The sequence below is a fragment of the Mirounga angustirostris genome, unplaced genomic scaffold, assembly GCF_029215605.1.
Source record: "Mirounga angustirostris isolate CCGP_5_RB_7025 unplaced genomic scaffold, mMirAng1.0.hap1 SCAF_13, whole genome shotgun sequence".
Taxonomy (NCBI): Eukaryota; Metazoa; Chordata; class Mammalia; order Carnivora; family Phocidae; genus Mirounga; species Mirounga angustirostris.
Window position 1 is genome coordinate 62,904,451 of NW_026991721.1, and position 16,146 is coordinate 62,920,596.

The window sequence follows — 16,146 nt, forward strand, 5'->3', positions numbered from 1 at the left end:
TGGAGAGAGCCTGGGCTGGAGGCTCCTGGAGTTCAGGCTGCGTTTCTGGAACAACTCAGTGCCTCTGTTATGCAGGGTCATGGGCTGGGCAAAGGCAAACTCCTGAAAAGGGGCTGCCTCTACTTTCCAGGTGCAAACAGCCTGGCCCCAAACAAGGGATAACACAGGTGGGCAGATAAGGATCAGAGAGTCATGGCAAGTGGTAGGTGTATAGACAGAGGAGGTCAATGTGGTTCCTGAAAAATTGGCAGTGGGCCTGTGAGGAGACCTGGCCAAGGGTCAGGAGGAAGATAACTGCTTCCAGGTGACTCATAACGCCTGTTTGGAGATCAGGCAATTTCCCCACCCCTTCTGGGTATCATGGTACCCGGAGAAGAGAGGGGTTCTATGGGCTCTGGTGGGTCATTGGGTCTTTTGCTGGTGGCTGTAGGCCCTGGCTATCCTGCTGGGCCCTCAGCTAGTTTCTGGCATTGGATACTCCAATGCTGGGGGACTGGGGTCTTTAAAGGCAGAGAAAAAGACGTGGGAGAGAGGAGTGCTCATGGCTTCACCTCATTGCTTCACCTTCAACTCCCTTCCTGGGGATCCTAGGACTTGGGGGTGATGTCACTGAAATGTTACTCTTTAGTTAATGAGGAAGGTGAGTATTTACGAATCACTGCAAATAAGCATGAGCTTGCAGCCTTTTAAACCACCTTGTGCCCACTTCCCCAAGAGTTTGTGAAATCACTTTTGGTGCTGAAGTGACAGGTCCAAAGGGCCCTGAACTTGATGCTGACCACTCTCTTTCCCATAATAGAGATACAGGTCTGTGCTGGTCCAGGAGTAGCAGCGGCCCGGATGGTGCATGTCGGGCTTGAGGAAGGAGCAGCGGGGGTGACAAGGTGGAGCAGGGTCCCCAGGAGGCTAAGGGCTAGCTGCCACCTTGCCATGTGACCTTGAGCATGCTCTCTTCTATTTCTGGGCCCCTGACTCCTTCATGAAGAAAAGAGGTGGGACTAGTGGGTGGTCACGCTCTCTCCTGGTTCCAGTGCCCCAGATTTCGAACTCTGTGAAATACAAGGTGGGTGTCATCTGTGACCCTGTTCACTGTCCTTCCTGAGGCTGTTCACGTGCTGGAACTTAGAGTTTGGGTGACTTGACCCGGTCCTCACTCCTCCTGCCTTCGGTGTGAGACTCTGGCAGTGTGGTCCGCCCTCTGTCTCCCAAGACAGTTGCTTTCCCCAAGGTTCTTTTTAAAAAAAATTTTTTTTTTAATTTTATTTATTTGAGAGAGAGAGAGTGAGAGAGAGAGCACAAGAGGGGGTAGGGTCAGAGGGAGAAGCAAACTCCCTGCCGAGCAGGGAGCCCGATGCGGGACTCGATCCCGGGACTCCAGGATCATGACCTGAGCCGAAGGCAGTCGCTTAACCAACTGAGCCACCCAGGCGCCCGCCCCAAGGTTCTGTGTGCCGTGTAAACACAGGCCACGGCCATTCTTTGTGACCCCAGGGAGGGCTGTCTGCAGGGCTGTTGGGTACCTCAGGCAAAGATGTGAGTGAGAGGAAGGCATAATGAGCAATTTCTTTTTTTTTTTTTTTTTTTAAAGATTTTATTTATTCATTCGACAGAGAGACACAGAGAGAGAGGGAACACAAGCGGGGAAGTGGGAGAGGGAGAAGGAGGCTTCCCACAGAGCAGGGAGCCCAATGCGGGGCTCGATCCCAGGACCCTGAGATCATGACCTGAGCCGAAGGCAGACGCCCAAGCGACTGAGCCACTCAGGCGCCCCCATAATGAGCAATTTCTTAATGGTAGGGCCAGTACCAGTGATGAATCAGAGGGCAATTCTCCTGCCATGTGCATAACAAAGACTCTTTATTACTTGCCCCAATTCGTGGCTGATGTTTCCCACTTTTCCTTGTCCTTGACTTTTAGAAAGAAAAGTTTCAAGATGATTCGGTCCCAGTCCCTGTCTCTGCAAATGCCGACGCAGCAAGATTGGAAGGGCCCCCCGACGGCCAGTCCGGTCATGTCTCCCACGACCCCTGTGCTCCCTGGCACCACTTCCCAGCCCACGCCAGTGCCCTATGCCATGCCCGAGTTCCAGCGGGTCACCATCAGTGGAGATTACTGTGCCGGGGTAAGGCATCTCCCACTCCCCACTCTCTACCTGTGCCCCTGGGGCCTGCGTGAGGGCCCATGTGCTTTGTGCAGAGGCCGGGGTCCTTGGCCACCAGGGACATGCCTAGCGCTGAAGCTTGGTCTGGTCCACGGGTGTCTGGGAGGTGGTGGGCAGGAGGCACAGGAGTCTGAAGAGAAGGAGGGTCTTAGTGGAGGTTGTGGGGTGTGGGTGTGGCTAGGGCACTGCTCCTTCCTGTGGGGGCGGGGCGAGGGCTGCGGGCTGGCACACTGGGCCTGTGGCCTGCAAGGTCCTTGTGTTCTGTGGGTCCAGAATGCAGCCCACTGAGGAAGATGCCAGCTCAGACCCTTGAGTGTTTCCAAATGTTGAGTGGACTCGAAGTCCACGTGTTGACTGGTTTGTGTGGAATCCGTCATTGCTGGTTCAGCTCCTCCTATGGGATTCGGTTCAGTATCCTTAAATACAGGCTAGACCCTCCCAACCAGGAAGAGTTTTTTTTTTTTTTTTTTTTAAAGATTTTATTTATTTATTTGACAGAGAGAGACACAGCGAGAGAAGGAATACAAACAGGGGGAGTGGGAGAGGGAGAAGCAGGCTTCCCACTGAGCAGGGAACCCGATGCGGGGCTTGATCCCAGGAACCTGAGATCATGACAGGAGCCGAAGGCAGACGCTTAACGACTGAGCCACCCAGGCGCCCCGGAAGAGGGGGTCTTGATGAGAAAATGAACAAGCTCAGTCACTGAAAATGTGCTAATTTTCTTGGTTGGATGATGCATTTTTATTGCTTCCTTCTTGAAGAGAAGTATCACTTAGTACAGGGTTAAGTTTGGTTCTCTCTCCCTGGCCCTCAACCTGCTACCCACACCTCAGTTGTCCTTGTCCTTGTTAACTCTCTCTTCTTCTTCTTCGTTTTTTTTTTTTTTTTTTTTTTGAGAGAGAGGGCACACACATGTGCAAGGTGGAGGGGGGGCAGAGGGAGAGGGAGAGAGAGTCCCAGGCAGACTCTCTGCTGAGCCATGAAGCCCGACGTGATGCAAGACTCTATCTCACATCCCTGAGATCATGACCTGAACTGAAATCAAGAGTCGGATGCTTAACCGACTGTGCCACCCAGATGCCCCCCAAATATTTTATTATTTGAGGCAATCCTTGGCTTTGGTTTCTTATGTGTATCTAAAATTAATTGGCACATATAATTTGTTTATTTTTACATAAATGGTTGTTTACTATACACATTATACTGACTCTAGCTTTTCTCACTTAACGGCACATCTAGGAGATAATGCCGTATTAATATATAAAGAACATCCTTGTTCTTTTTTTTTTTAACAAGTGCATAATATTCCACTGTGTGGGTGTACCACACTTTAAGTTCCTATGGATGGGAATTTTGTTGGATTGGACACAATGCAGGCCTTCTTTGAAGATGCAGCATCCTGACCAGGAGTCCCTAATATCTACCTGGCCTCTGACATGTGGGCAGAACAGGAGAAGGGGGAGTAGAGGTGGACCGGCAGCCAGCTGAATGGGAGGATGTTGGCTTGGTGTAGTAGCTAGCTTCTTCCATCGGTCTCCTGGCATGGAGCCCCTGAATTGGGCAGTTGGTCCCTAGAGAGCTATGAGTCCATGAAAGGCAGGCTGACCTTACAGATCACCTTGGCTCTCAGTGGGCCTGCTGCCGGGCATAGGGCCCACAGTGTCTATAAGCTGGCTGGTGACTGCTGGTCAACTGGGCTCCTGAGCACCCTTTCTGATACTTTAGCCATGGCCTGAGCCCCTTGCCCTGCTGAGTCCTTTGGCTTTGCCAAGTGTTTGGCTTTGTCATTGGCAGGGACATGTTTTTGTCTAAGGTTCTAAGATGTTTGTGTCTATTCACCTATTCCTGCTGCTCTCAGAATCCGTCCACTGGAAGGTGTAAAATGGAATTAATGTGGGGACCCGTGGAATCAGGAAGGGAGAAGCTACTTTCTTAACAAAAGCGAGGAGCAACATTGAGTAAAAGTATAAAAACATGCATGGGAAAGCTATATACCAGCTTCCTTCCTCTGAGCCTGGAGTGGGGTGGAGGAGCAGGGAGGGTGGAGTTTTAGCTGTGTCTGTGATGATTTATTTATTCAAATATATGGGAGATCTGGAACAGTAATGAAAAACATTAGAAGTTTTAGCTCTGGAAGGTAGACACATTGGTGTCTGTCATATTATCTTCACTGCTTGTCTGTGTGTTTAAAATGTTTTAAAACTGGGCGCCTGGGTGGCTCAGTTGGTTAAGCGTCTGCCTTCGGCTCAGGTCATGATCCCAGGGTCCTGGGATCGAGTCCCACATTGGGCTCCCGGCTCAGCGGGGAGCCTGCTTCTCCCTCTGACCCTCTCCCCTCTCATGCTGTTTCTCTCTCTCTCTCAAATAAATAAATAAATAAAATCTTTAAAAAAAATGTTTTAAAACTAAAAGTGGTTTTTAATTAAAGCAGAGAGGAAACTTCCAGGAACACGCCCCACACCCCCATGCTCCACCGGCATCTTGTACCTCCCTCTGCTCTGTGTCACTTACATCCTGTTATGACTGTCAGTTTAGCTGCTTGTCTCCCCAGACACGTTTGGATTTCTGCCACACACCTCCTTCCCAGACAGACAGAGATAAATGAGCCCACTGGAAGGTGGGAATTTCTCTCTTCCATCTTTGAGAAACAGGCAGCTCTGGGAAGGCAGAACATGCTTAGGTGCAGGGAGCCAATCAGATCAGAATCTGAAGTCCGACTTTGTAACTTCTGGCGAGTGATTTATCCTCTCTGGGTCACGGTTTCCCCCTTGGTAAAATGGGTTGCTGTGAGGACCAAAATGAAATCTAACACTTGCCAATAAGTGCCTGTTGACTGGGTGACGAAACAGAAGCCAGGGGGTGGCAAAGCAGCAGACTGAGCATGCCGAGTTTTTATGTTTACCTCTGGGGGACCCCTGTGTTTTCTCCAGTGAAAGTGATGATCCTCACCCTTGTCAGGGCTATGGTCCAGGCCCTGGCTCTTCATGTTCAGGGTGCAGCAGGAGGGCTGTGGTTTCACTAGCAGCACCAGAGGCTGGTCTTGGGGGTGCAGGCTGGAGGACCTGCCTTCCTCTGAGTCTCCAGCAGCCCTCATTCTCCGCCTGGGCCAGGGGTCCCTGGGCTCAGTCATTGACTAGGAGGACACGTAGGACCCAGCACAGAGTTGTACTCAGGACTAGGATTTATTACAGTGAACGGATGCAGAGCGAAGTCAGCACAGGGAAAAGGGACAGGCAGTAGAATCTCCCAGAACCCAGACTCCTCTCCCCGTGGCGTCAGCAGAACACACTTCATTCCTTCAGCATCGACTCATGACATATTTGAAGTGTCGTCTACCATGGAAGCTCATCAGAGACTCAGCACCCAAGGTTAATAAAAACCTTGTCTTCCAGACTCCCAGAGAAAACCAGGTGTTCGGCATAAACCGTAGTGTTTTTGCAAACCGTTTAGGCTGGATGAGCTGCTCATATTAGCGAGTGGGGGAAGGCACCTGAAACCCAAGTTCTCAGCTGCCAGCTGAAAGCCAACTTTGCAGGAGATCTTGCTATGGACCTTGGTCCCAGTCCTGCTCTGTGGACTCTTCTCTGCCCACCCCCTTCTGCAGATCACTGTGGAGGACTATGAGCAGGCTGCCAAGAGCCTGGCCAAGGCCTTGATGATACGGGAGAAGTATTCCAGGCTTGCCTACCACCGCTTTCCACGGACCACTGCCCAGTACCTGGGCCATCGGCGGGTAGACACCATGCCTCCAGAAGAAGGCCTCCCAGGTAGGGCACTGTGGGTGCATGGGGGGTCCTAAGTGGGGCATGGCCCAAGAGTTGGTCAGGACTTTTTCCTGACTGGATATATTTGTCCCAGATGGTGTTTTAAGGACAGGGCCCTGGTATGGGCTTCCTACACCCAAGGATTCCTTCTGTGTGCGCTCTATGCTCTGCCCTAGGTAGAACTGAGCTATAGCAGTTCAGAGAGATAGGCAATCTCATCCTGGATATTTAAAACAACACCACGACTGGGTGCCTGGGTGGCTCAGTTGGTTAAGCGACTGCCTTGAGCTCAGGTCATGATCCTGGAGTCCCGGGATCGAGTCCCGCATCAGGCTCCCTGCTCAGCAGGGAGTCTGCTTCTCCCTCTGACCCTCCCCCCTCTCATGCTCTCTCTCGGTCTCAGTCTTTCTCTCTCAAATAAATAAATAAAATCTTCAAAAAAACCCCCAAAAAACCCACAACACCACGACTGTAAATGCTGAATTTGCTAGTGGGGTGGGGTAGAATGGGGGTAGATGCAGAGTGCATGTTCTGGGGGCAGGGAAAGTAGGCTCTGGAATCAAACACACCTACCTTCTGGTCTCAGCTCCACCACTCTCTTGGGCAAACCTCAGTTTCTCAATCTGTAAAATGGGACTAATATCTATACCCTGGGTCCGTTCTGAGGATTGAATGAGAGAATGCACATGAAGTACTTAGTGCAGTTCTGGCACCTGGTGAGTGAGTGTTCAGTCAATGGTAGCTGCATTTAAACTGCAGAATTTGGGGAAGAAGAGATCAGAGATGGCAGGATGGTTTCTGGGGGAGTCTGGTCTGAGAAGGACCTAGGAGCAGTAGAGGCCGTAAGTAAGTTAGGTAAGATGAATGAAGACAACAAGAAACCACCATCTGTAAAGGTGGTACTGGGGGATCAGGCAAGGGCCTGCTGGTCTGTGCCAGTGCCCAGGACCCTGGCTGCCCTCTGGGTGTAATGGGTGCCAAGGGGTCTCCTGTCCAGGTTTTCCTTGAAGCTCTGAGATGTGGATGTTGAGCATCTGTGACCACCTGGGACCCTGGTTAAATCTCAGCCCTTCCGGGCCCATTTCCCTAACTGTCTGAGGCAAGTTGAAGCTACCTGCCCCAGTTTTGGCAAGGGCAGACAGGACCAGCTGTCAGATGTGTACTTTATACAAAACAGAGGGGGCCTGGGAATGAGCCTGGTGAGGCAGACGCTGTGGGTTCTTGCAGGCCCCTGGCACACTTCAGGGACTCCTGAGCTAGCCAGGGGCTGTGCCTGATGGGGGAACGTGCTTCAGCCCCTGTGATGCCTCATGTGTTCTCTGGGGCGGTCTGTTCCGAGCACTGACTGGGGGACACCCAGGCAGGTCACCAGGCCTTGGCTGCTTTCTTCAATGAAGATGCCAGGGCTTCCGCCTGCCTAGGCTGGCAGCTGAGCAGCTGTGCCCTATGTGGGGTTGGCTGGTGTGCAGAGTCAGAGCCCCCAGATCTACTGCTATTGAGCATAACCTCTGTTCCTTGGCCAGAGACGGAGCTTCTCTAGAGTCAGGAGAACTCATGGTAAGAGTGACGTGAATAATGTCGTCTAATTGATGGGTTATAGGCATCACTGTTACAAAGCATTGCTTATACCCACGTTTGCAGCCTTTACAACATCCCATTAAGGCAGGGTGTGTTATTCTCAGATGAGCAGGCAGGATCAGAGAGGTGAAGTGGTTTGTTCAGTCTCATAGCTGGGAAATGGCCAAGCGGCATTTTCTGCCTCCTGTGGGCTAACAGCCCTGGGGACAGAGAACTCTGTCTTTGCCATTCCCTGCTCTGTGGGGGATGAGCTGCCTATTCTGTGCTTATTTGGGGAGGAGAGGAGCCCTCCTTCCATCTAGTCCCTTGCCTGCCCCGGGCTCAGGAAGATGTGGGAGGACAGGGACAATTATTCCCACTGGGCAGTCCCAGGTGCTGCCTGTTATTTTATTAGGAGAGGACACAACAGCCCTTTCTAATGTGCCTGGAGTCCCTGTCATGCCCAGGAGGCTGAAGCTCATTTCAGTTAAATTAAAAACATTTACTGAAGTGCCAGCCATGTGCCAGGGGCTGTTCTAGGAAATGCGGATACAGCAGTAAACAAACCAAACATAAAAGACCCAAGCCCCAAGTGGAATTATTTTCCATAGTGGCAGATGCCAAGGAGATGATATAAAGGAGGGAAGGAGATATGTGATGTCAGGGCAGGTGAGAGTGGTGGGGGTGGTTGGGTTTTAGATGAGATGATGAGGATAGCCCTCACTGAGGTGACTTCTGAGCTCACGTGAGCTCATGAGGTCAAGGGCACTTTGCAATCACTCAATCCTGTTTTGCAGACTTCCACCCTCCCCCTCTGCCCCAGGAAGACCCTTACTGTCTGGACAATGCTCCCCCCAACCTGGGCTACCTGGTCCGCATGCAGGGGGGCATCCTCTTCGTGTACGATAACAAGAAGATGCTGGAGCGCCAGGAGCCCCACAGCCTGCCCTACCCCGACCTGGAGACCTACACCGTGGACATGAGCCACATCCTGGCTCTCATCACAGATGGCCCCACGTAAGCCGGCTTCCCCCAAGTCTGCCTCTCTTTGCATGGTGGCTGTTCTGTAGGAAGGGGCTGGGAAAGGCCAACCAGGTCCCCCTTTTACTCTGGGCTTTCCTGCACTTAAATCATCCCAGAAAGAGAGTACTTTCCCTTTCCCCCCGTGCTTTGTGGGTTCCTGCGACAATTTTCCATCATAGGCTGGCATGTTCTTAGAGTCAGTACTACCTGTCTCTTCTGCATCCTAAAGCTGGAACTTCTGTTTCTTAAAGTGGCAGTTTTCCCTTTCCCCACTCAGGGTGGCAGCCTTGCAGAGGTCCAGCCCAGGGCATCAATAGACGGTGGAGGAGAGAAGAAGACTGTTGCTTTGGTTGTTGGGTTTTCCGTGTTTCTGGAGGGGAGAGTGCAGGGAGCCTGGGAGCTTTGTGCCATGACCCCCAGGATGCTTGCTCCCTCGTGGGCTTGGCTTGAGCTAAACTGGAAGGCAGTTGTCTCCCTGCATTTGGTCCCTCCCTTCTTGGTGAGCACTTGAGCTAATCAGCAGGCCTGGCCCCTGAGCCGGGGAATGGCTGTGCTGAGTGCTTGGCCAGGACTCGGCAGTGGGGGCAGGAAAAGGGTGCGGTCACTGCCCAGGACTCTCTTGCCCTGCCTTCAGGGTTTTGCAGGGAATGGTGTGATGCCAGTTTCCAAGGGAGGAGGGTGGGTCCCAGGGGGGTGGGGAGAGTGGGTCTCAGGCCTCCCTGGGGAGAGTGGGTCTCAGGCCTCCCTGATCTGAGGGTAGAGCTAAGGTCCGGTAGGGGGAAAAGGCAGTTTCCAGGAGGCTTGCCTCTGCCATGTGAGGAAGAGCTATGAGGGGAAGCCTTGGGAGGGAGAGGAGGGGGAGGGCCCTGGCTGTTCCAGGAGGTATGTGAGCAGGGGTTGTCCTGTCCCAGAGGCTGTCCAGGCCAGTCCTGCTGGTAAAGGGACTAGGTGAGATGGCCTTTGAAATCCCTCCTGACTCAGACTCTTCATGCTTCCTCTGAGCTCTTCTCTGGGGATTGTCTCGGTCGACATGATGGTGCTGTTCCAGGGTCAGCAGCTGCTCCTGATGGAAGTCCGAGTGATTTCTTGCCAAGGGAGCTGCTGTTTGTTTGGGGGTCACAGGAAGCAGGGTGGCATGACTTGTGGTTGGAAGTTCCGTGTGGCTGTGGGCACAGGCACATGGCCAAGCCCTGGGCTGGGTGTGGGCTGGAAGTTGGCTGGGAGCAGTGAGCATTCCCACCCTTGGTGGCCTTTGCTGACTGGCGGGAGCATCAGTCCCTGCAGAGATTTCTGTCCTAGTAACAAACATCTCTGCATTCCTCATCTGCTCGTGATACAAAACCTCCTCTGCTTGTCCTGAAATCTCAGAGTCGAAGGGTCTTCAGGTCTCGGGGGTTGTGGAATGTCATTAGGTCACCGGATGCTTTCTCCCCATGCCAATGTGGGCAGGTCTTGCCTTATAGTTTGGCTGTATTACTGAGGTTCTGGGCAGAAGTGAAACTCCTTTTAAGGAGTTAAAGGTGGCCGAGGATCGATGGGAACACAGAAGGAAGGAAGGGATGAGGAGGGAGACCTTTACTGAGCATCCACTCTGCTCAGTCTTGGGCACTGCCATCTCCATACTTGTTCGTGGGGAACAGAGGTTTGGGATGAATTGCCTAAGCACATACAGCTAGAAGTCCAAGAACCTGCACGAGGTCGCAAAGTCAGCTTTGCACCGCCCTGAATGGACCCTCCACTCATGTCACAGAACACATGGAGGTGGTTACACAGTCCAGCTGGATCTGCAGAAAGCTGGAACCGCCACATCCCTCTCTGTTACATCCTGACCTTCCACCTGAGGGCCGGTCCCCACAGCTGCTGGAGGTCTCCAAACTGGAGAGCTCCGTGTGACTTCTCTTCAACTGGGGTTTCTCCCCCTTCCCCACCTGCAGGAAAACATACTGTCACCGGCGACTGAACTTCCTGGAATCCAAGTTCAGCCTTCATGAGATGTTAAATGAAATGTCTGAGTTCAAAGAGTTGAAGAGTAACCCCCACCGAGACTTCTATAACGTGAGAAAGGTGCGTCATTGGGCCACTATTGAGAGCAACCCCTCCCAGTCCCCCTCCCAACCCACTGGGATGCCCTGAGCCAGTCTGCGGCTGGTCCCCTGTGTGGCCTTCCTTGGCCAGAGGAGTGTGATGTGTACGTGTGGAAGAAAGACTGGCGAGTTGCCTTCCCTCTGCCGGGCCATGTCTCAAACGGTACTTGGTATGACTCTAGGTGGAAACCTTTGTCCGTGTTGTGTGTCTGTTGCAATGTGCCCTCTAACTTGGAAAATAAGGTATGGTCTGTTAATTGGTCATAAGACTTGAGGCCAGGCTACTTGTAAGGTGGAGGATGTATTGAATTCATCATGGAGAGAAAAGGCTGTTAAGACCTCTTTGGACTTGGGAGTTGGTGGTTTTGCTTCCTTCTGGACCAGAAGTAGGTAAGGAAAAGCATCCAATGCACTCCCGTCTTGCCCCTCCCCTAGGGTGCATGAGCAGCCTTAGCCTGGGTTCGGGGACTGCGGCTGCGGCTGGGGCAGGTGTGTGTGTTAAATGGTCATGGCCTCCAGCTGTTCCATTTTCTTCCATTTAACTAATATCAGTGCTAAGCCTGGGGTGTTTGATATTGAACAGGAGTCACTGACCGTCCCCGAGAAGTTCCTAGCCCTGTCCTCTCAGTGTGAAGTGTTGTGGCTTCCAGGAAGAGCCCAGAACTGAGCTGACTTAAAAGAGTGCATAGGAGTCAGCCTGGGCGGCGGGGAGGGGGTGCGGGGGCAAGGGAATGGAAGGGATGGCATTCCAGGCAGAGGGCACAGCATATGCCGAAGACTAAGAGGGAGAGAGTGCTGTGCCATGAGAGAGGAGAAACTATGTCCAGTGTGTGGTGTGACAGGAGCTCCGGTGTGGGGGACAGCATGGTGCTGGGCTGTGGGGAGAGTGAGGTGGTGGAGGTATGTGAGGTTCTGGACCATGTGGGGGGGGGGCTGGGTTTCTCAGAGGAAGCAGGGAGCGGGGAGGGGGCATGGTAGTATTCTGGGAGAGAAGCTCAGGGGGAAAGGGTGGGGATTAGGCTTTGCCTCATGGCCAAACCCAAGCTGACTCACTGTGGCGTCCTCATCTCCAGAGGGGATTCTGTCCCAGATGTGACCCCTTGAGGACTCCTCCTCCCTGGGGTCAGCTTTGATAAGGGAGCGTTAGTCAGGGGAGGATGCGGCTCCTCTGTGGAGGCCAGGCCTCCCTGACCTGATTGGGAACACTGAGCAGTGATGGACAGACGGCCTCCTCCAGGGAGGCCCCAGGGTCACCCCTGTTAAGCATCATGGGGTCTGGCATGGACTCCCACTTGGATGGGACCTTAAGAGTGAGAGGTGGCTTCAGCTCGTGGGCTGTGAGGCTTATGGAAGTTTCTCAGGGGGCTCCAGGTAGGGGTGAGAGGATGTGTTAGAAATCACCCACCTGGCATTCTCACCCTTGAACACTGCTTGCTCCTTCTCTGTGAGGCTCAGGGGCTCAGACAGGTAGGTGCTTCAGGCACCATGCCAGTTCCTCTCAGTCCTGCCTGAATGCACCCCCCATGCCCAGATGGGTGCCTGAGGAAGCTCCTTGCCTGGCCCCGTGCAGCCCCGCCCTCTGCATGAACGTTCCGGGCCTGACTGCTTCCTGCTCCCTGCGGCTGAGGTGTTCCTGCTAGCTGCATGGCTGGGACACTGTTTGCTCCTGAGGTGGGGCCCCAGTGGGTGTTCCAGCTGCTCCCTGGCTGTCATACGGGACAGAGTCCTGGTGGGGGGCGGGGGGCCTGTGGTCACCTACCCCTAGGCGTTCCCTGTCGGTCTGGGGGTTAATGTGTTCTCTGGATAGGGATGACCTTGACCCCTGTGCTGTGACTCAGTGGCCTGTTCTCTGGCATCACAGCAGTCCATAAACATGGGCCCGGATGTACTCCAAGTCAGGCCTCTCCTGCCCCTCCCTGTCTCCCGGGTGCTGGCTGCTTTATCTTGCCCTGGAAGCTTCTTCTGTGGGAAGAGAGCTGGCTTTCTGAAACCCCGGGTGGGCTGGGAGGGTGGCCTCTGTATTTCCAAGGTGGCTGTCAGTGTTGGGAGGGCAGGCCAGGGCCGTGTGCTAAGGCAGGAGCTGTGAGTGGCCAGGGGTCTGTGTGGGTGGTGTTTGTGAAAGCGCCTGCAACTTCACAGCAGGGCATGACTTATGACACCATGCGGCCCAGCCAGCAGGACTGTGTAACTGAGATGTTTGTTTTTTGTTCAGAGCTAAGAACCAGGGCTGAGTGTGTTTACTGCCTAGGAGTTGGGTAAGATTGGGCCTTCTCCATTTTGGTTTAAGTGTCATATATCAAGCAGAGCAAATTGGCTTCATCTTCTGCGCCAAACTTGACCAGTTGGCAGTGGTTACTCCCAATGCTTAGTGAAAGTGCTGCAATCGATTATTGATGTCTGACATGCATGTGGAAATGGCCAGTTTGTAAACTGTACTGTTTGCTTAGACCTGGGCCCGAGGTGAAAGCAAGATACGCGCTGGTATCTTCTGGTGAATTGAAAACACTGACATCCAATGATGGGCTCTTTTAGTTGTTCCTAAAATAATCACCTTGGACCTTCTGAAATTTGGATTGGATGCTTCCTGGATTGTCCAGTTATTTTTCTCCCTCATCTTGTGACTTGTGGGGGTAAGGACAGCCTGCACCCCCTGCAGTGTGTCACTGGTGTGCTAGAGGACAGAACCAGAAAACCCAAAATGTGCTATGTCATGCTGAGGTCGTTGAGTCCAGCTGTGTCTGGCTGAGCTAAGCCAGGCTGACCACTTGGGCGTCCCACATGAGCCCTGCCTGCCCCTGAGGTGACTGCACCTTTGCACAGTGCTTTGGGTGATGTTTTAGCTTTTGGCGCTTTGAATGGCTTTATTTCTCTGATGTCTAGTAGTCTGTCTTTCTGGTTGGAGGTGGCAGGATGAATGGCAGGAAGGGCCCCGATGAGTCAGTGATGTGGCCAATGACAAGGGCTGGCTTGTATAACGTTCACAGAGATTCAGTAGATCAAATGTCTGGTTTGACATGACTCAGAGATGCCTGGCCAGCTGTGGACAGCATTCCCTGGCCACAGGTCAGCCGCCTCCTCATCCCAGCCCTGGCAGAGTACCCAGTTGGCTGCGGTAGGAACTGCAGAGCACAGTTTGGTGGTTGGCAGCATCCTGGCCTGTGAGGCTGCTGCCATTTCCCTGGGGCCCTCTCTGAGGCCCCCTGGGCTCAGGCAAGGGGAGTCAGGATGCCCACTGTGACCTCAGGCCATCCCTCAGCTTGGCTAGGGCTCCATTGCGTTAGGGCCGCTGGCTGAAGGGAATGCTCCAAGAGAGGTCAGTGGGAAGAATGGTATTTGGTGGGGCATCTGGCGGGTCCTTGGGGTTATATGAGGATGTGGATATCACCATTTGTTCATTCATCCATCCACTGATTCAACAGATAGGTCATACTAGGCTGTGGGGTAGGCGTTGGAGACTGAGATGCATCAGCTGAAGTCCCTGTCCCTTGAGGACTGCGCTCTCAGTCTAGTGGCAGAGTGGAGGGGAAATCTGTAGAGTGAATTGGGAGGACGTGGACAGTCACGGGAGGGTGTGCGCTAGCTTTCCCGGCCGGCCAAGGGAACAACTGGTCAGTGTGCCGGGGGGGTCAGGATTGGCTTCCAAGTGGAGGAGGTTGTAAGGAATCGCGCGTAGGTGGATGAGATTGGTGAGGAGCAAGGAAGGCATGCCAAGCAGAGGAGACGCATGGGCAAAGTGACGCAGTGCAGAATAGCACAGTGCCTTGGGCACCTGTTAGTGGTAGGTCATGGCTGGAGCGCAGAGTGGGCAGTGGCAATGTGGGAACTGGAAGCAAGCCTTGAATCCCAGTTGAAGGAGCCTGGGCTTTCTCTTGAAGACTTGGGGGCCACTGATGATTTGTTAGCAGGCGAGTGGCCAGACCCAATCTACATTTTAAAAAGATCTCTGGCTGCTGTAATGAGGTCAGTAGGGCAGCAAAGCTAGAAGGAGGACCAGTTTTGAAGTCTAGAGGAGACACTGAGGGGAGGGGCGTAGGTCCAGGCATTGGTGGGACCGCGGGTGCTGAGGTTTCACGCGCCACTTTGAGGGTTGGACACCCTGTCTCCTTGCCAGTGGGGAGAGGGCGCCTGGTTCATGGCTGGTGGGCACTGCGCTGCAGGTGGACACACACATCCACGCAGCTGCGTGCATGAACCAGAAGCACTTGCTGCGCTTCATCAAGCACACGTACCAGACAGAGTCCGACAGGACCGTGGCCGAAAAGCGGGGCCGCAAGATCACCCTGCGGCAGGTGTTCGACAGCCTGCACATGGACCCGTACGACCTCACTGTGGATTCCCTGGACGTCCATGCGGTGAGTGAGCTTCTGCCCCAGTGCCTCCCACCATCCTGGGCGAGCACTCCGCCCCCGGGGGAAGAAGACCACGGCTGTGCCCAGGGAGAGGCTGCGGCCCTGTCCCTTCCAGCCATAGAGATGTGAAAGGGAATCTGGCCTCAGGGAATAACAGGGCCATGGGACAGGGGAAAAGTGCATGTGGCTTGGAGTCAGACAGGTCCCAGTTCTAATTCTCCTTCTGCTGGTTGGGAGTCGTGGGCCCTTAAGCGATTCGCTTACACTTTTATTTCCTTGCTTATAAAATGGGGACTGCCATGTGCCTTATTGACAGGACAGTTATTAAAAACTAAATGATGGTGCCGCTGCTCTAGAAGACAGTATGGAGTTTCCTGAAAAAGTTAGATATAGAATTACCATATGTTCCAGCAATTCCATTCCTAGGACTATACCCCGAAGAACTGAAGGCAGGGACGAAAATAGATACTTGCACATCCACGCTGGTAGCAGCATTATTCACAATGGTTGAAAAGTGGAAACAACCCAAGTGTCCACAGTAGGTGAATGGGTAAACAAGATGTGTAAAAACATACACTGGAATATGATTCAGCCCTAAAAAGGCATGAAGTATGATACCTGCTATGATATGGATGAACCTTGAACACATGATGCTAAGTCAAAAAAGCCAGACACAAAAGGACAGTTAATGTACAATTCACTTGCATGAGGTACATAGAGTAGGCAAATTCATGGAGACAGAAAGGAGAGTGGTGGTTACCAGGGACAGGAGGAAGGAGTTGTGGGGAATCATCGTTTAATGGGTACCAGGTTTCAGTTTTATAAGATAGAGAGTTCTGGAGATGCATGGTGGTGATGGTTGCACAACATAATGAATGCATTTCATACCATTGAACTGAACACTTAAAAATGGTTAAGAAGGTAAGTTTTGTGTTATGTATATTTTACCACAATAAAAAAATCTTCGTAAAACCAATCAAACACAAAATGAGTAATGTGCAGAAGGTGTCTTAGGAAGTCCAAGCAGTAACAGACACATTGTATTACTGACTGTTACAGTTTGGTGTTTTCTGCTCACTCAGTCAGCTGGGCTCCTAGCCATGGCGCCTTGGAGCACGAGGCCCCTTGATCTTCACAGAGGGCCTCACTAAAGGACCCCCAGGCTGGCTGAGTGAGGATACACGTCCTGGCTCCAGGACTTTCCAAGA

The 16,146-nt window shown here is 52.8% G+C and overlaps 1 protein-coding gene across 8 annotated transcripts in view; it reads left to right on the top strand.

Annotated features, from left to right (window-relative positions):
• Positions 1–16,146, top strand: part of AMPD3 (adenosine monophosphate deaminase 3) — a 47,300-nt gene that overhangs the window by 19,301 nt on the left and 11,853 nt on the right. For 7 of the 8 annotated variants that reach the window (XM_045894153.2, XM_064577095.1, XM_045894152.3 and 4 more), the window contains exons 3-7: positions 1,918–2,122; positions 5,766–5,928; positions 8,280–8,499; positions 10,440–10,569; positions 14,747–14,941. In XM_045894153.2, the coding sequence (XP_045750109.1) occupies positions 1,918–2,122; positions 5,766–5,928; positions 8,280–8,499; positions 10,440–10,569; positions 14,747–14,941 (913 nt within the window). The remainder of the gene's footprint in view (positions 1–1,917; positions 2,123–5,765; positions 5,929–8,279; positions 8,500–10,439; positions 10,570–14,746; positions 14,942–16,146) is intronic. The other variant, XM_064577096.1, reaches the window with a different exon arrangement.